Consider the following 19,268-nt stretch of genomic DNA (forward strand, 5'->3'; position numbering starts at 1 on the left):
TGGGACCAGGAACGGCACCGGGAATGGCACCGGGAATGGCACCGGAACCGGGAACAGCACCGGGAATGGCCGGGATGATCGTGATGACATTGGGACCAGGAACGGCACCGGGAATGGCACCGGAACCGGGAACGGCACGAGGAATGGCACCAGGAATGGCCAGGATGATGACAATGGCACTGGGACCAGTAACGGCACCAGTAACGGCACTGGGAATGGCACCAGGACCAGTAATGGCACCAGTAACGGCACTGGGACCAGTAATGGCACCAGTAATGGCACCAGGAATGGCACTGGGACCAGTAACGGCATGAGGAATGGCACTGGGACCAGTAACGGCACCAGTAACGGCACTGGGACCAGTAACGGCACCGGGAATGGCACCGGGAATGGCACTGACACCAGTAACGGCATGAGGAATGGCACTGGGACCAGTAATGACACCAGTAACAGCATGAGGAATGGCACTGGGACCAGTAACGGCACCAGTAACGGCACCGGGAACGGCACTGGGACCAGTAACGGCACCAGTAATGGCACCGGGAATGGCACTGGGACCAGTAATGGCACCAGTTACAGCACTGGGAACGGCACCAGGAATGGCCAGGATGATGGCGATGGCACTGGGACCAGTAACGGCACTGGGAACAACACCAGTAACGGCACTGGGACCAGGAAGAGCACCGATAACAGCACCAGCAGCAACACCGACCCCGGTAACGGCCCCAGTAACGGCATCGCTAATTACAGCGGTACCGGTAACGACATTGGCATCAACCGCGACACCGCGAACGGCACCGGGACCGGTAATGACCCCAGCACCGGTAACGGCACCGGTAACGGCACCGACGGTGACATTGGTGCTGATAACAGCGTTGATAACGACGGTAACGGCAGTGACGGTGACATCGGCGTCGATAACGATGATGGCGCCGGTAACCCCACCGGTACCGGTACCGACCCGGCAGTCGCCGATCCGGTCCCGGTGAGGCGCCGGCGCAAGCAGGCCGCCCCCCAGCGCGGCGCCGAGCCGCGGGACCCCAACTTTCAGGGGGTGACGCTGCGGCTGTGCCTGTGCCGCGGTGACGGCCGTCTGCGCATCAGCGCCCGCAGCCGCAGGTACTGCCGGGGGGGACCCCCCTTTTCCCCTGGGGTCCGTCCCCCCCATTCTGGGGGTCCCCCTCTTTCCCTTAGGGTCCCCCCATTCCCTTGACCCCCCATTCTGGGGGTCCCCCTCCTTTCTCTTTGGGTTTCTCCCCCATTCTGGGGGTCCCCCTCTTTCCCCTGGGGTCCATCTCCCCATTCTGGGGGTCCCCCTCCTTTCTCTTTGGGTTTCTCCCCCATTCTGGGGGTCCCCTCCTTTCCCTTAGGTCCCCCCGTTCCCTTGACCCCCCCATTCTGGGGGTCCCCGCCTTTCCCTTGGGGTCCCCTCCCCATTCTGGGGGTCCCCCTCTTTCCCCGGGGTCCGTCCCCCCCATTCTGGGGGTCCCCCTCTTTCCCTTGGGGTCCGTCCCCCCCATTCTGGGGGTCCCTCTCCTTTCTCTTGGGGTTCCTCCCCCACTCTGGGGGTCCCCCTCTTTCCCTTGGGGTCCATCCCCCCATTCTGGGGGTCCCCCTCTTTCCCTTAGGGTCCCCCCATTCCCTTGATCCCCCATTCTGGGGTCCCCCCATTTCCCCTGGGATCTGTCCCCCCATTCTGGGGGTCCCCCTCTTTCCCTTAGGGTCCCCCCGTTCTCTTGACCCCCCCATTCTAGGGGTCCCCCCCTTTCCCTTGGGGTCCCCTCCCCATTCTGGGGGTTCCCCTCTTTCCCCCGGGGTCCGTCCCCCCCATTCTGGGGGTCCCCCTCCTTTCTCTTTGGGTTTCTCCCCCATTCTAGGGGTCCCCCCCTTTCCCTTGGGGTCCGTCCCCCTCATTCTGGGGGTCCCTCCCTTTCCCTTGGGGTCCCTCTTTTTCCCTTGGGGTCCGTCCCCCCATTCTGGGGGTCCCCCTCTTTCCCTTAGGGTCCCCCCACTCCCTTGATCCCCCATTCTGGGGGTCCCCCTCTTTCCCCTGGGGTCCCCCCCGTTTCTGGGGGTCCTCATTCCTTTCTGTCCCCCCCATTCTCTTGGGGTCCCCCCCTTTGTGGGGATCCTCATTCCTTTCTGCCCCCCCCATTCTCTTGGGGTCCCCCCCCCCCTTTCTGGGGGTCCTCATTCCTTTCTCTCCCCCCCTATTCCCTTGGGGTCCCCCCCTATTCCCTTGGGGTTCCCCCCTTTCTGGGGGTCCTCATTCCTTTCTGCCCCCCCTATTCCCTTGGGGTCCCCCCCTTTCTGGGGGTCCTCATTCCTTTCTGTCCCCCCCTATTCCCTTGGGGTCCCCCCCTTTCTGGGGGTCCTCATTCCTTTGTCCCCCCCCCATTCTGGGTTCCCCCCCAATTCCCTTGGGGTCCTCCCCCCCCACCCCCATTCCGATATCCCTCTCCACCCCCTGACCCCCCCCCCTTTTCCCCTTTCCCCCCAGGACTCCCAGGCGGATTTTGGGGTGCAGCCCCCCAGGTGCCCCCCCCGGGGTGGGCAGCAGTTCGGAGGACGAAACTCCCATCGCTCAGGGTAAGAAGGGACATTTTTTGGGGTGTTTCGATGGAATCTGTAAGGGGAGGGGTGTTTTTTTGGGGGGGGGGACTGTCTGCGGGGGTTGTGTGACCCCCAACTCCCCCCTTTAGGATTTTGGGGTGCACACCCGTGTCTTCCTGCAGGGACCAAGTGCTGCGCCTCCTGCAAGACGCGTCGCACCCCGCTTTGGCGAGCGGCCGAGAACGGGACCCCCCTCTGCAACGCCTGCGGCATCAGGTGGGGGACAGGGACCCCCCCAAACACCTCAGCTCGGAGACACTCCCCCCAAATCCATAGGGATCCCCCCAACATCAAAAGAACCTTCTGGAACCCACTGGAACCCCAGATCGAAGCTTGGTTGGGTCTTGATGGCATCACTGGTGGCTTCGGTGGGAGCTGTGGGGAGGAGATCAGGGGTCCTGGATGGGGTTGGGGACACGGGATGGGCCTTGGGGACATGGGATGGTCCTTGGGGACTTCATCCAGGGCTTCCCAGGGTGGCTTTGGGTTCTTCCAGTGGGATCCAGAGCTTCATTGGGTCTTGATGGCATCACTGGTGGCTTCAGTGGGAGCTGTGGAGGAGGAGATTGGGGGTCCTGGGTGTGGTTGGGGACACGGGATGGGCCTTGGGGACATCATCCAGGGCTTCCCAGGGTGGTCCAGGGATCTTCCAGTGGGATCCAGAGCTTGGTGGGGTCTTGATGGCATCACTGGCGGCTTCGGTGGGAGCTGTGGGGACGAGATCAGGGCTCCTGGATGGGGTTGGGGACACAAGATGGGGGTTGGGGACACGGGATGGTCCTTGGGGACATCATTAAGGGCTTCCCAGGGTGGTCCAGGGATCTTCCAGTGGGATCCAGAGCTTGGTTGGGTTTTGATGGCATCACTGTTGGCTTCAGTGGGAGCTGTGGAGGAGGAGATGGGGGGTCCTGGGTGTGGTTGGGGACACAACATGGCCTTTGGGGACATGGGATGATCCTTGGGGACATCATCCAGGGCTTCCCAACGTGACCTGGGGATCTTCCAGTGGGATCCAGAGCTTCGTTGGGTCTTGATGGCATCACTGGCGGCTTCGGTGGGAGCTGTGGGGAGGAGGTTGGAGGTCCTGGGTGTGGTTGGGGACACAACATGGCCTTTGGGGACATGGGATGGGCCTTGGGGACATCATCCAGGGCTTCCCAGGGTGGTCCAGGGATCTTCCAGTGGGATCCAGAGCTTGGTGGGGTCTTGATGGCATCACTGGCGGCTTTGGTGGGAGCTGTGGAGGAGGAGATCGGGGCTTCTGGATGGGGTTGGGGACACGGGATGGGCCTTGGGGACATGGGATGGGCTTTGGGGACAAGGATTTTCCGGTGGGATCCAGTGCGGAGCCGCAGCACCCGTGGGTGATGGTCTTGGGGACACCTCCATGGGGACCCACCAACACCAGCGTCTCTCCGTTCCTCCCAGGTACAAGAAGTACCGTCTGCGGTGCCAGCGGTGCTGGAGTGTCCCTGGGAAGAGCGGGACACCCCATCCCCAGTGTCCCCAGTGCGGAGAGCGATGTCACCCGCCCGGCGGTGGGAAGAGGTGATGGAAGACGAGGAGCTCGGCAGCGCCCGGGAGGTGGTTGGGTGGTGGCCGGTGGCCTGGGGACAATTAAAAGGTGCTGATGGCAGATTGGTGTGTCCTGGTGTCACCTGCCCTGGTGGGACACGGCGCGAGAGAGGGGGGTGGCAGCGGGAGATGGAGATTGATTGGGTCTTGGTGGCATCACTGGCGGCTTCGGTGGGAGCTGTGGGGAGGAGATCGGGGGGTCCTGGGTGTGGTTGGGGACACGGGATGGGCCTTGGGGACATGGAACGGTCCTTGGGGACATGAGATGGTCCTTGGGGACATCATCCAGGGCTTCCCAATGTGACCCGGGGATCTTCCAGTGGGATCCAGAGCTTGGTTGGGTCTTGATGGCATCACTGGTGGCTTCAGTGGGAAGTGTGGGGAGGAGTTTGGGGGTCCAGGATGGGGTTGGGGACACGGGATGGGCCTTGGGGACATCATCCAGGGCTTCCCAGGGTGGTCCAGGCATCTTCCAGTGGGATCCAGAGCTTGGTGGGGTCTTGATGGCATCACTGGTGGCTTCAGTGGGAGCTGTGGGGAGGAGATTGGTGGTCCTGGATGGGGTTGGGGACAGAAGATGGGGGTTGGGGACATGGGATGGTCCTTGGGGACATCATCCAGGGCTTCCCAATGTGACCCGGGGATCTTCCAGTGGGATCCAGAGCTTGGTTGGGTCTTGATGGCATCACTGGTGGCTTCAGTGGGAAGTGTGGGGAGGAGATCGGTGGTCCTGGATGGGGTTGGGGACACCCGATGGGGGTTGGGGACTCAGGATGGTCCTTGGGGACATCATCCAGGGCTTCCCCGGGTGGCTTTGGCATCTCCCAGTGGGATCCAGAGCTTGGTGGGGTCTTGATGGCATCACTGGTGGCTTCGGTGGGAGGTGGGAGGAGGAGATCAGTGGTCCTGGATGGGGTTGGGGACACAAGATGGGGGTTGGGGACATAGGATGGGCCTTGGGGACATCATCCAGGGCTTCCCAGGGTGGTCTTGGGGATCTTCCAGTGGGATCCAGAGCTTCGTTGGGTCTTGATGGCATCACTGTTGGCTTCAGTGGGAGCTGTGGAGGAGGAGATTGGGGTTCCTGGGTGTGGTTGGGGACACAACATGGCCTTTGGGGACACGGGATGATCCTTGGGGACATCATCCAGGGCTTCCCAGGGTGGCTTTGGGATCTCCCAGTGGGATCCAGAGCTTGGTGGGGTCTTGATGGCATCACTGGTGGCTTCGGTGGGAAGTGTGGGGAGGAGTTTGGGGGTCCAGGATGGGGTTTGGGACACGGGATGGGGGTTGGGGACACGAGATGGTCCTTGGGGACATCATCCAGGGCTTCCCAGGGTGGCTTTGGGATCTTCCAGTGGGATCCAGAGCTTCGTTGGGTCTTGATGGCATCACTGGTGGCTTCGGTGGGAGCTGTGGGGAGGAGGTTGGAGGTCCTGGATCGGGTTGGGGACACGGGATGGGCCTTGGGGACATCATCCAGGGCTTCCCAGGGTGGTCCAGGGATCTTCCAGTGGGATCCAGAGCTTGGTTGGGTCTTGATGGCATCACTGGTGGCTTCGGTGGGAGCTGTGGGGAGGAGATCGGTGGTCCTGGATGGGGTTGGGGACACAAGATGGGGGTTGGGGACATGGGATGGTCCTTGGGGACATCATCCAGGGCTTCCCAAAGTGACCCGGGGATCTTCCAGTGGGATCCAGAGCTTGGTGGGGTCTTGATGGCATCACTGGTGGCTTCAGTGGGAAGTGTGGGGAGGAGTTTGGGGGTCCAGGATGGGGTTGGGGACACGGGATGGTCCTTGGGGACATCATTAAGGGCTTCCCCGGGTGTCCCAGGGATCTTCCAGTGGGATCCGGAGCTTTGCCGGTTCTTGATGGCATCACCGATGGCTTTGGGACCTTTGAGGTCCCCTTTCCATAACCAATTTCCCCTTCCAAATGGAATGAGTTTTATTGGGTGCTGTCCGCGTCCCCACCCTGAGTTACGGCCGCGCCGTCGTCCTCGGCGCAGCGCCCAAACGGTTCGAACCCACCAAAAAAACCACCAAAAAACCACCGAACCCACCAAAAAAACCACCAAACCCACCAGAAAACCACCAAAACCCACCAAATTCTCCCCAATTTCCCCCCAAAATCAGGGTAAGGACCCCCCGAAAGTGGAATCCGGCTTCTCCCGGTTAGGGTTGGGTGAGCTGGATGCCATAAATCTCTCCGCCGCGGTTGTGCCGGTGAAGACAAGAAGCTTCGGAAGAGCCTTCGGCGTCGTGGACGTTGTATTCACCTTTCTTGCACGCCGTCGTCTTCAAGTAGTAACCGCCGGCGGCCGCCAGTCCCACGGCGGTGACGGCCCCCAGGGAGCCCAGCGATGCCAACAGCGCCAACCGGCTCTCTACGGCACGAGAGAAGGCGATGCCGCGGCGGCGAGTCCTCCTCAACCCCCGCGCCCACAGCTCCTCCCATCTCACCATCGACGTTGACCATGACGCTACCGGCTCGCCGGCCGTGCCGGTTGGTTGCCGTACAGGTGTAAAGACCTCCGTTAACGGCGGCGGCACCGGCGACGGCCACCGTGCGGTTATCGGCGGTGAAGCGGAGGTTGGGAGCCGGCGGCAGCGCCCAACCGTAGGTCGGCGTGGGCAAACCTTCGGCGCGGCACTCCACGCTGAAGCTGGCGCCGCGAGAGACGTCGGGCGAAGGCGAGACGCGAAGGCTCACCGCCGCGGGGCTGTCTGCACCGGGACGGCAACACCGTCACCGGGAAGACCCTTTTCTGCCCCAAATCTCCCTTTTCTGCCCCAAATTCCCCCTTTTCTGCCCCAAATTCCCCTTTTCTGCCCCAAATTCCCCAATTTCTGCCCCCAAATTCCCCTTTTCTGCCCCAAATTCCCCAATTTCTGCCCCAAATTCCCCAATTTCTGCCCCCAAATCACCGTTTTTCTGCCCCAAATTCCCCTTTTCTGCTCCAAATTCCCCTTTTCTGCCCCCAAATCCCTTTTCTGCCCCAAATTCCCCTTTTTTGCCCAGAAGTCCCCAATTTCTGCCCCCAAATCACCGTTTTTCTGCCCCAAATTCCCCTTTTTTGCCCAGAAGTCCCCTTTTGTGCCCCCAAATACCCCCTTTTGTGCCCCAAATCCCCCTTTCTGCCCCCAAATCCCCCTTTTTCTGCCCCCAAATCCCCTTTTTCTGCCCCAAATTCCCCTTTTCTGCCCCAAATTCCCCTTTTCTGCCCCCAAATCCCCCTTTTCTGCCCAAAATTCCCCAATTTCTGCCCCCAAATTCCCCTTTTCTGCCCAAAATTCCCCTTTTCTGCCCCAAATTCCCCAATTTCTGCCCCAAATTCCCCAATTTCTGCCCCCAAATCACCGTTCTTCTGCCCCAAATCCCCCTTTTTTGCCCAGAATTCCCCTTTTCTGCCCCAAATTCCCCCTTTCTGCCCCCAAATTCCCCTTTTCTGCCCCAAATCCCCCTTTTCTGCCCCAAATCCCCCTTTTGTGCCCCTCAACCCCCATATTCTGCCCCCCAAACTCCCATGTTCTGCCCCAACCCCCATATTCTGCCCCAAATGCCCCTTTTTCTGCCCCAAATCCCCCTTTTGTGCCCCAAATGCCCCTTTTCTGCCCCCAAATTCCCCTTTACTGCCCCCCAACCCCCATATTCTGCCCCAAATCTCCACTTTTTCTGCCCCAAATGCCCCTTTTTCTGCCCCAAATCCCCCGTTTGTGCCCCAAATCCCCCTTTTCTGCCCCCCAACCCCCATATTCTGTCCCCCAACCCCCATATTCCGCCCCCCAACCCCCATGTTCTGCCCCCCAACTCCTACGTTCTGCCCCAAATCCCCCTTTTTCTGCCCCAAATCCCCCTTTTCTGCCCCCCAACCCCCATGTTCCGCCCACCAACCCCTATGTTCCGCCCCCCAACCCCCATGTTCCGCCCCCCAACCCCCATGTTCCGCCCCCCAACCCCCATGTTCTGCCCCCCAACCCCCATATTCCGCCCCCCAACCCCCATGTTCTGCCCCCCAACCCCCATATTCTGCCCCCCAACCCCCATGTTCTGCCCCCCAACCCCCATATTCCGCCCCCCAACCCCCATATTCCGCCCCCCAACCCCCATGTTCTGCCCCCCAACCCCCATATTCCGCCCCCCAACCCCCATATTCCGCCCCCAACCCCCATATTCTGCCCCCCAACCCCCATATTCCGCCCCCCAACCCCCATATTCCGCCCCCAACCCCCATATTCTGCCCCCCAGCCCCCATATTCTGCCCCAAATCTCCACTTTTTCTGCCCCAAATCCCCCTTTTTCTGCCCCAAATCCCCCATTTGTGCCCCAAACGCCCCTTTTCTGCCCCCCAACCCCCATATTCTGCCCCCCAACCCCCATATTCCGCCCCCCCCGGTTCTCCGCGCTCACACTCGACGGCGACGGTGACGTTGCGGAGGGCAGAGCCGTGGCTGTTGGTTGCCCGGCACTGGTAGGTACCGGCGTGGGCGCGGGTGACGTTGGGGCTCACCGGGATGTCCTGGGGGTCCCCCAGTTTGGCGCAGGTGACGTGGGGTGGGGGGTTCCCGGTGGCGGCGCACGGCAGCTCCGCCGGTGTCCCCTCCACCCAAAGCCGCCGCGCCGGGCATCCGCTTTCACCCATGCTGGGCTCGTCTGCACGGGGGAGCGGGGGGGGTCCCCTCTCCTGTACCCCCAAATCCACATCCCAGCCCTGGTACCCCCAGATCTCATCCATGGTACCCCCAGATCTTCATCCCATCCCTGGTACCCCCCCACCCCCTCCCCGACACCCCCAGACCCCCTCCAGCACCCCCAGACCCCATCCCTGGTACCCCCAGATCCACATCCCATCCCTGGTACCCCCAGATCTTCATCCCTGGTACCCCCAGATCTTCATCCCATCCCTGGTACCCCCCCCCGGTACCCCCAGACACCCTTCCTGGTACCCCCAGACCACCCCCCCCCCCGGTACCCCCAAACCCCTCCCGAAACCCTCAGACCCCCCCCCAACACCCCCAGACCCCCTCCAGCACCCCCAGACCCCCTATATGGTACCCCCAGACTCCCCCTCCCCTGTACCCCCAAACTCCCCCTCTGACACCCCCAGACCCCCCCTGGCACCCCCAGACCCCCTCCGGTACCCCGAAATCCCCCGTGGTACCCCCAAACCCCACCTTGGCACCCCCAGACCCCTCCCTGGTACCCCCAAATGCCCCCCGGTACCCCCAAAACCTCCCCCTGACACCCCCAAACCCCCTCTGGCACCCCCAGACCCCCTATCAGGTACCCCCAAACCCCCCCCGGTACCCCCAAACCACCCTCGACACCCCCAGACCCCCTCCCAGGTACCCCTAAACCCCCCTGGTACCCCCAGTTTCCCCCCGTGGTACCCCCAAACCCCACCTTGTCACCCCCAGACCCCCTCTGGCACACCCAGACCCCCTATCAGGTACCCCCAAACCCCCCGCCGGTACCCCCAAACTCCCCCTCTGACACCCCCAGACTCCCTCCAGTACCCCCAAATCCCCTGTGATACCCCCAAACCCCAACTTGTCACCCCCAGACCCCCTCTGGCACCCCCAGACACCCCCCCGGTACCCCCAAACCACCCTCGACACCCCCAGACCCCCTCCCTGGTACCCCCAAACCCCCCTGGTACCCCCAGTTTCCCCCCCTGGTACCCCCAAACCCCACCTTGTCACCCCCAGACCCCCTCTGGCACACCCAGACCCCCTATCAGGTACCCCCAAACCCCCCGCCGGTACCCCCCAAACTCCCCCTCTGACACCCCAGACTCCCTCCAGTACCCCCAAATCCCCTGTGGTACCCCCAAACCCCACCTTGTCACCCCCAGACCCCCTCTGGCACCCCCAGACCCCCCATCTGGTACCCCCAAACCCCCCTCCGGTACCCCCAAACCCTCCCCCTGACACCCCCAGACCCCCTCTGGCACCCCAAGACACCCCGCCCCGTACCCCCAAACCCCCCTGGTACCCCCAAACCCCACCTTGTCACCCCCAGACCCCCTCTAGCACCCCCAAACCCCCTATCAGGTACCCCCAAACCCCCCTTCCTTCCGGCACCCCCAGACCCCTCATCGTCCGCCTGCACGGCGGTGGCGGCTCACACTCCACGGTGACGAGGACGCGGCGCGCGGCCGATCCGTGTTTGTTGGTGGCGCGGCAGACGTAGCGCCCGGCGTCGTCGCGGTGAACGACGCGAGTGCCGTGGGGGCGCGTGGGACCCCCGGGACCCCCATCCCGGTCACAGCGGATCTTGGGGGGTGGATCGCCGTCGGCGCGGCACGAGAGGTCGCGGCGCTCTCTTTCCACCCAGACGCGGTGCGCGGGACAACCGCGCTCCGTCAGGATGGGCTCAACTTGGGTTGGAAGAGAAGAAAGAACGCGGTGAGCGCCGTCACCGCCGCTACCACGACCGCGGTGGGAGACGCCATCGGCATCACTCACACTCCACGCGGACGGTGACCCAACGGCTTCGTGTCCCCAAAACGTTGGTGGCATTGCAGCGGTAGGAGCCGGCTCGGGATCGGGTGACCAATTCCGGCACGGTGGTGTTGATGGTGACACCATTCCTAACGCAGGTGACGGTGGGAGCGGGATTGCCGGCGGCGCGGCACCACAGCGCTTCCTGCGTCCCCCGAAGCCACGTGCGGTTGGTGGGACAGTCGGTTGGGGACATTTCAGGCATGTCTGGAAAAGACGGAATGATGGGACCGGAGATTCGTGGAATGGTTGGGTTGGAAGAGACCTCCAAGCCCATCCAGATCCAATTCCATGGGCAGGAACACCTCCCACCAGATCCCGTTGCTCCGAGCCTCATCCAACGTGGCCTTCAACACCTCCAAGGATGGAGCAACCGGGGCCACGATGGGGAGGTCGATCCCGGAACATGGAATGGTTGGGTTGGAAGAACCTCAGAGCCCATCCAGATCCAATTCCATGGGCGGGGACACCTCCCATCGGATCCGGTTGCTCCAAAGTCCATCCAATGTGGCCTTCAACCCCTCCAGGGATGGAGCAACCGGGGCCACGATGGGGAGGTCGATCCTGGAACATGGAATGGTTGGGTTGGAAGAACCTCCAAGCCCATCCTGATCCAATTCCATGGACAGGGACACCTCCTGCCGGGTCCGGTTGCTCCGAGGCCCATCCAACGTGGCCTTCAACCCCTCCAGGGATGGAGCAACCGGGGCCACGATGGGGATGTTGATCCCGGAACATGGAATGGTTGGGTTGGAAGAACCTCAGAGCCCTTCCAGATCCAATTCCATGGGCAGGAACACCTTCCATCGGATCTGGTTGCTCTGAGCCTCATCCAACGTGGCCATGGACACCTCCATGGAAGCCACCACTGCTCTGGGCCACCAGGGCCAGGATGGGGAGATCAATCCCGGAACATGGAATGGTTGGGTTGGAAGAACCTCAAAGCCCATCCAGATCCAATTCCATGGGCAGGAACACCTCCCACCGGATCCGGTTGCTCCGAGCCCCATCCAACGTGGCCTTCAACACCTCCAACCCACATTTTATCTTATCGTGACGGCTTAAATGCTCTTCACGGAGCAGAAACGCCGCCGTCGGTCAAGCGGTCGCCTTTGGCTTTGCCGCTGGAGTCTCATTTTGAGGCAAACGGCTGCGGATTGGCCAAAAACCGCCGGATTTGGGCCAGACGGTGACCTTGTGTGTCACCGGTTGAAGAGAAACGGGATGGATCCATGGAATCCCGGGAATGGGTTGGGTTGGAAGGGCCCTCCAACACCTCCCGCGGGATGAGGACCTCCATCCGATCTGCTCTTCCGCCTCATGTGGAGCACCAACGGCGCCGTTGGGTTTGGCGTCACCTCCGAACTCTACCGGGATGCGGAGCCGTCGACCATCACCCTCCGGATGTGCCCCATCCCACCGATTCCTCCTCCCCCCAAACCGCGCGTTGGGGAACTCACAGAGAACGGTGAGCCGAGTGTCCGCTTCCTTCGTCACCGCGGCATCGCCGACGGCCAAGCTGGCGCGGCACCCAAATTCCCGCCCGTCATCTTCGCGCCGGGCCACCAACCGCCGCTCCAAGCGGGAACGCGGCCCTTCCGCCAGGATGGCCCCATCGGCATCGCGGAGCTGCAGCCGGACGGCGTCTCCGCTGTACTCGGCATCTCCGGTGTGGTTATCGGCATCGCCGGTACGGCACAGCACCGTCACCTCGCTGCCCGCCGGTGCCGACGCCGGGCTCAGCTCCACGATGGGTTCCGGGAAACCTTTGGGAAGACGTTATGGATCCATCAGGATTTTGGGATTGGCTCCGGTTCCCGTCACGCCGTTCCCGGTGCCTTACGGTAAACGAGGAGCTGTGTCCGTGCCGTCCGCGCCGCCGTAGCCACGGCCGCGGTGCAGGTCAGCTCCTGCCATCCCGGTGTGCCGGAGGAGAGCGCGGTGACGGCGGTGAGAACGTCGCCGGATTCCGAGACGGTGAAGTTGAGGATCCGCTCTGCCAACGTGATGGTGAAGCCGACGTTCCCGGTGGGAAAGGCGCCGGCGAGATGGCAGCTGGCGTTGGCGGTGGTTCCGGCTTCCAGGTGGGTCGGAGCCTGGAGCCGCGGCGGCTCCGGGAGGGCTGCGGGAAGGCGGCGTCACCGGGGCTGTGATTCCGGGTGTTCCGGTGCTGCGGAGAGGATTCCGGCAGCCGGAACATCACCGCGATCCTGAGAGGATGCGGAGCTGCAGTGGTGGGAATGGAGAGCTCGGCACGGCCACGGCTGCCGGAGGAGACGGAGGCACCGAACTTGTCCTGGAGGGAATGGGAATGGAATGGAATGGGAATGGGAATGGAATGGGGATGGGGATGGGAATGGGGATGGGATGGAATGGGAATGGGGATAGAATGGAATGGGGATGGGGATGGAATGGGGATGGGAATGGGGATGGGAATGGAATGAGAATGGGATGGAATGGAATGGGGATGGGGAATGGGAATAGGAATGGGGATGGGATGGGGATAGAATGGGAATGGGAATGGGAATGGAATGGAATGGGCATGGGAATAGGAATGGGGATGGGATGGGATGGGATGGGATGGGAATGGGGACTGGGATGGGACTGGGAATGGAATGGGATTGGAATGGGACTGGGAATGGAATGGAATGAGACTGGGATGGGATTGGACTGGGGTGGGATGGGGATGGGAATGGGAATGGGATGGGAACTGGGATGAAAACACTGGGAAGCAGATGGCGACTGGAGTGGGGGTGGGATGGGAACTGGGATGGGACTGGGCTGGGTTGGGAATGGCGACTGGGATGGGAATGGGATAGGAACTGGGATGGGAATGGGATGGGAACTGCGATGGGAATGGGATGGTTGGGAATGGGGACTGGGATGGGACTGGGATGGGAATGGGATGGGAATGGGATGGGACTGGGATGAGTTGGGAATGGGGACTGGGATGGGACTGGGATGGAACTGGGCTGGGAACCGAGATGGGACTGAGATGGGACTGGGATGGAACTGGGATGGGACTGGGATGGGACTGGGCTGGGAATGGGATGGGACTGGGCTGGGAACTGGGCTGGGACTGGGCTGGGACTGGGCTGGGTTGGGAATGGGGACTGGGATGAGACTGGGATGGGAATGGGAATGGGATGGGGATGGAACTGGGAATGTGTTGGAATGAGACTGGGATGGGACTGGGATGGAACTGGGATGGGAACTGGGCTGGGTTGGGAATGGTGACTGGTTTGGGACTGGTTTGGGACTGGGATGGGACTGGGATGAGACTGGGATGGGATGGGAATGGGATGAGACTGGGATGGGATGGGAATGGGATGGGGATGGAACTGGGAATGTGTTGGAATGAGACTGGGCTGGGAACTGGGATGGGACTGGGATGGGACTGGGGTGGGACTGGGCTGGCTGGGAATGGCGACTGGGCTGGGGGTGGGATTGGTCCATCGGAACCATCCGCTCCGGCTCCGGCGTCGCGGTGCGGACTCACCGAAGACGGAGAGTCGGATGGGGACGGCGGCGCGGGCGAAGAGGGGTCCGTGTGGCCGCAGCGAGAGCTCCGCGTGGCAGGTGACGTCCTGGCCGTGGTCGCCGGGGCCGGCGATCAGCAGATGCCTTACGGCCACGGTGGCGCTGCCTTCGGCGCCACCGAAACTCGCCGTGCGCAGCGTTTCGGTGCCGCGGCGCAACGTCACCGTCAGATTCCCCAACGGAGCCACTTCCACCACTCGGCACGTCAGGTTACGGCTCTCACCCACTGCCACCGGCGGCACCGGTTCCAGAACCACCCGCTCCGGTAAGCCTGGAGGTGGCAACCAGGTAACCGTCAATGGTGGCCACCCAACGGCGTGCCCCCAACCTGCTCTGGCAACCATCAAACCAGCCATGGTGGCCACTCATGGTGTCCAGCGCCCATTCCGGCAACCCTGGAGGTGGTGACCACCCAACCGTCAATGGTGGCCACTCAACATCTGCTCCGGCAACCATCAAACCATCGATGGTGGCCACCCAACACCTGCTCTGGCAACTACCCAACCCCCGATGGTGGCCACCCATGGTGCCCAGTGCCCATTCCGGCAACCCTGGAGGTGGCAACCATCAAACCATCGATGGTGGCCACCCAATACCTGCTCTGGCAATCACCCAACCATCAATGGTGGCCACCCAACATCTGCTCTGGCAATCACCCAACCATCAATGGTGGCCACTCATGGTGTCCAGCACCCATTCTGGCAACCCTGGAGGTGGCAACCACCCAACCATCCATGGTGGCCACCCAACACCTGCTCTGGCAATCACCCAACCATCAATGGTGGCCACCCATGGTGCCCAGTGCCCATTCCGGCAACCCTGGAGGTGGCAACCACCCAACCGTCAATGGTGGCCACTCAACATCTGCTCCGGCAACCATCAAACCATCAATGGTGGCCATTCAACACCTGCTCTGGCAACCACCCAACCATCAATGGTGGCCACTCATGGTGCCCAGTGCCCATTCCGGCAACCCTGGAGGCGGCAACCATCAAACCATCGATGGTGGCCACTCAACATCTGCTCTGGCAACCATCAAACCATCAATGGTGGCCACTCAACATCTGCTCTGGCAATCACCCAACCCCCAATGGTGGCCACCCATGATGCCCAGTGCCCATTCTGGCAACCCTGGAGGTGGCAACCACCCAACCATCCATGGTGGCCACCCAACATCTGCTCTGGCAACCATCAAACCATCGATGGTGGCCACTCATGGTGTCCAGCACCCATTCTGGCAACCCTGGAGGTGGCAACCACCCAACCATCCATGGTGGCCACCCAACATCTGCTCTGGCAACCATCAAACCATCGATGGTGGCCACTCATGGTGTCCAGCACCCATTCTGGCAACCCTGGAGGTGGCAACCACCCAACCATCCATGGTGGCCACCCAACATCTTCTCTGGCAACCATCAAACCATCAATGGTGGCCACCCATGGTGCCCAGTGCCCATTCTGGCAACCCTGGAGGTGGCAACCATCAAACCATCGATGGTGGCCACCCAATACCTGCTCTGGCAATCACCCAACCATCAATGGTGGCCACCCAACATCTGCTCTGGCAATCACCCAACCATCAATGGTGGCCACTCATGGTGTCCAGCACCCATTCTGGCAACCCTGGAGGTGGCAACCACCCAACCATCCATGGTGGCCACCCAACACCTGCTCTGGCAATCACCCAACCATCAATGGTGGCCACCCATGGTGCCCAGTGCCCATTCCGGCAACCCTGGAGGTGGCAACCACCCAACCGTCAATGGTGGCCACTCAACATCTGCTCCGGCAACCATCAAACCATCAATGGTGGCCATTCAACACCTGCTCTGGCAACCACCCAACCATCAATGGTGGCCACTCATGGTGCCCAGTGCCCATTCTGGCAACCCTGGAGGTGGCAACCACCCAACTGTCAATGGTGGCCACTCAACATCTGCTCCGGCAACCATCAAACCATCAATGGTGACCAACCAACACCTGCTCTGGCAATCACCCAACCATCAATGGTGGCCACCCATGGTGCCCAGTGCCCATTCCGGCAACCCTGGAGGCGGCAACCATCAAACCATCGATGGTGGCCACTCAACATCTGCTCTGGCAACCATCAAACCATCAATGGTGGCCACTCAACATCTGCTCTGGCAATCACCCAACCCCCAATGGTGGCCACCCATGATGCCCAGTGCCCATTCTGGCAACCCTGGAGGTGGCAACCACCCAACCATCCATGGTGGCCACCCAACATCTGCTCTGGCAACCATCAAACCATCGATGGTGGCCACTCATGGTGTCCAGCACCCATTCTGGCAACCCTGGAGGTGGCAACCACCCAACCATCCATGGTGGCCACCCAACATCTGCTCTGGCAACCATCAAACCATCGATGGTGGCCACTCATGGTGTCCAGCACCCATTCTGGCAACCCTGGAGGTGGCAACCACCCAACCATCCATGGTGGCCACCCAACATCTTCTCTGGCAACCATCAAACCATCAATGGTGGCCACCCATGGTGCCCAGTGCCCATTCTGGCAACCCTGGAGGTGGCAACCACCCAACCATCCATGGTGGCCACCCAACACCTGCTCTGGCGACCACCCAACCATCAATGGTGGCCACTCATGGTGCCCAGTGCCCATTCTGGCAACCCTGGAGGTGGCAACCATCAAACCATCGATGGTGGCCACCCAATACCTGCTCTGGCAATCACCCAACCATCAATGGTGGCCACCCAACATCTGCTCTGGCAATCACCCAACCATCAATGGTGGCCACTCATGGTGTCCAGCACCCATTCCGGCAACCCTGGAGGTGGCAACCACCCAACCATCCATGGTGGCCACTCAACACCTGCTCTGGCAACCCCTCAACCATCAATGGTGGCCACCCATGATGCCCAGTGCCCATTCCGGCAACCCTGGAGGTGGCAACCACCCAACTGTCAATGGTGGCCACTCAACATCTGCTCCGGCAACCATCAAACCATCAATGGTGGCCATTCAACACCTGCTCTGGCAACCATCAAACCATCAATGGTGGCCACCCATGGTGCCCAGTGCCCATTCTGGCAACCCTGGAGGTGGCAACCATCAAACCATCGATGGTGGCCACCCAATACCTGCTCTGGCAATCACCCAACCATCAATGGTGGCCACCCAACATCTGCTCTGGCAATCACCCAACCATCAATGGTGGCCACTCATGGTGTCCAGCACCCATTCTGGCAACCCTGGAGGTGGCAACCATCAAACCATCCATGGTGGCCACCCAACATCTGCTCTGGCAACCACCCAACCATCGATGGTGGCCACTCATGATGCCCAGTGCCCATTCCGGCAACCCTGGAGGTGGCAACCACCCAACCATCAATGGTGGCCACCCAACATCTGCTCTGGCAACCATCAAACCATGAATGGTGGCCACCCAACACCTTCTCTGGCAACCCTGGAGGTGGCAACCACCCACCCATCAACGGCGGCCACCCAACCCCCTCCTTGGTGGCCACCCACCACCCCATCCGGCAACCCTGGAGTTGGCAACCCCCCAACCGTCATCGCTAGCCACCCCCACCCCCACCCCCCCACCCTCTGCCCTTACGGTAGACGATGACGGCGGCGCTGGCGTTCCCTTCGGCGTCACCGCAACGCCCGTAGCACGTGACGCTTCCGGGGTTCCATTGGGTGACGTTAAGGAGTCGGAAGCTTTGCCAACGGCGCCCGTGGGCTCCGGCGACCACGGCCAAAGGGGTATCCAACGCCAACATGGCGTTACCGTCTCCCCCGCACGCACCGCGGCTGCAGTTGATCACCACCGAACCGCCGAAGGGCACCACGGCCACGCGCGGCCAAGCGCCCACCGGCAACGCGGCTCCCGCGGCGCCTGCGAGAGAGAGAGAGAGAACACCCCAAAAACAACCCCGGAACCCCCCAAAACCTACAGAACCCCCCCCAAAAAAAATAACCCCTCGTCCCCACCCGGGTTCCTCCAACATTAAGGGTTATTGGGGTACCCCTGTGTGTCCCCCCAATATTAAGGGTTATTGGGGTACCCCTGTGTTCCCCCCACATTAAGGGTTATTGGAGTACCCCTGTGTTCCCCCCCGATATTAAGGGTTATTGTGGTACCCCTGTGTGTCCCCCCAATATTAAGGGTTCTTGGGGTACCCCTGTGTGTGTCTCCTTCTTAAGGGTTCTTGGGGTCCCCCTGACATTAAGGGATCTTGGGGTACCCCTGTGTTCCCCCCCAGTATTAAGGGTTCTTGGGGTACCCCTGTGTGTCCCCCCCAATATTAAGGGTTCTTGGGGTCCCCCCTGTGTTCCCCCAATATTAAGGGTTCTTGGGGTACCCCCGTGTGTGTCTCCTTCTTAAGGGTTCTTGGGGTCCCCCTGACATTAAGGGTTCTTGGGGTTCCCCCCAATATTAAGGGTTATTGGGGTCCCCCTGTGTTCTCCCCACATTAAGGGTTATTGGGGTACCCCCGTGTGTGTCTTCTTCTTAAGGGTTCTTGGGGTCCCCCTGACATTAAGGGTTCTTGGGGTCCCCCTGTGTTCTCCCCACATTAAGGGTTCTTGGGGTTCCCCCCAATATTAAGGGTTCTTGGGGTCCCCCTGACATTAAAGGTTCTTGGGGTCCCCCTGCTTTCCCCCCACATTAAAGGTTATTGGGGTACCCCTGTGTTCCCCCCAATATTAAGGGTCCTTAAGGTCCCCCCAATATTAAGGGTTATTGGGGTACCCCCATGTGTCCACTCCCAATATTAAGGGTTCTTGGGGTACCCCCGTGTGTGTCCCCTTCAATATTAAGGGTTCTTGGGGTCCCCCGACATTAAGGGTTCTTGGGGTCCCCCTGCTTTCCCCCCACATTAAAGGTTATTGGGGTACCCCCGTGTTCCCCCCCAGTATTAAGGGTTCTTGGGGTACCCCCGTGTGTGTCCCCTTCTTAAGGGTTCTTGGGGTTCCCCCCAATATTAAGGGTTATTGGGGTCCCCCCGTGTTCTCCCCACATTAAGGGTTCTTGGGGTTCCCCCCAATATT

General features: G+C 61.4%; 1 protein-coding gene across 1 annotated transcript in view; it reads right to left on the minus strand.

The window, feature by feature from the left end:
- Positions 1–6,185: 6,185 nt before the first annotated feature.
- The window catches only part of LOC128849524 (basement membrane-specific heparan sulfate proteoglycan core protein-like), a 31,582-nt gene continuing 18,499 nt past the window's right edge, over positions 6,186–19,268 (minus strand). Inside the window, exons 17-25 of the mRNA XM_054051743.1 lie at positions 17,833–18,114; positions 14,193–14,504; positions 12,537–12,815; positions 12,154–12,459; positions 10,658–10,900; positions 10,318–10,569; positions 8,601–8,843; positions 6,653–6,916; positions 6,186–6,576 (exon numbers count right to left, since the gene is read on the minus strand). Of these exons, the coding sequence (XP_053907718.1) occupies positions 6,365–6,576; positions 6,653–6,916; positions 8,601–8,843; positions 10,318–10,569; positions 10,658–10,900; positions 12,154–12,459; positions 12,537–12,815; positions 14,193–14,504; positions 17,833–18,114 (2,393 nt within the window). The 3' untranslated portion in view covers positions 6,186–6,364. The remainder of the gene's footprint in view (positions 6,577–6,652; positions 6,917–8,600; positions 8,844–10,317; positions 10,570–10,657; positions 10,901–12,153; positions 12,460–12,536; positions 12,816–14,192; positions 14,505–17,832; positions 18,115–19,268) is intronic.

The sequence above is a fragment of the Cuculus canorus genome, chromosome 30 (assembly GCF_017976375.1).
Source record: "Cuculus canorus isolate bCucCan1 chromosome 30, bCucCan1.pri, whole genome shotgun sequence".
NCBI lineage: Eukaryota > Metazoa > Chordata > Aves > Cuculiformes > Cuculidae > Cuculus > Cuculus canorus.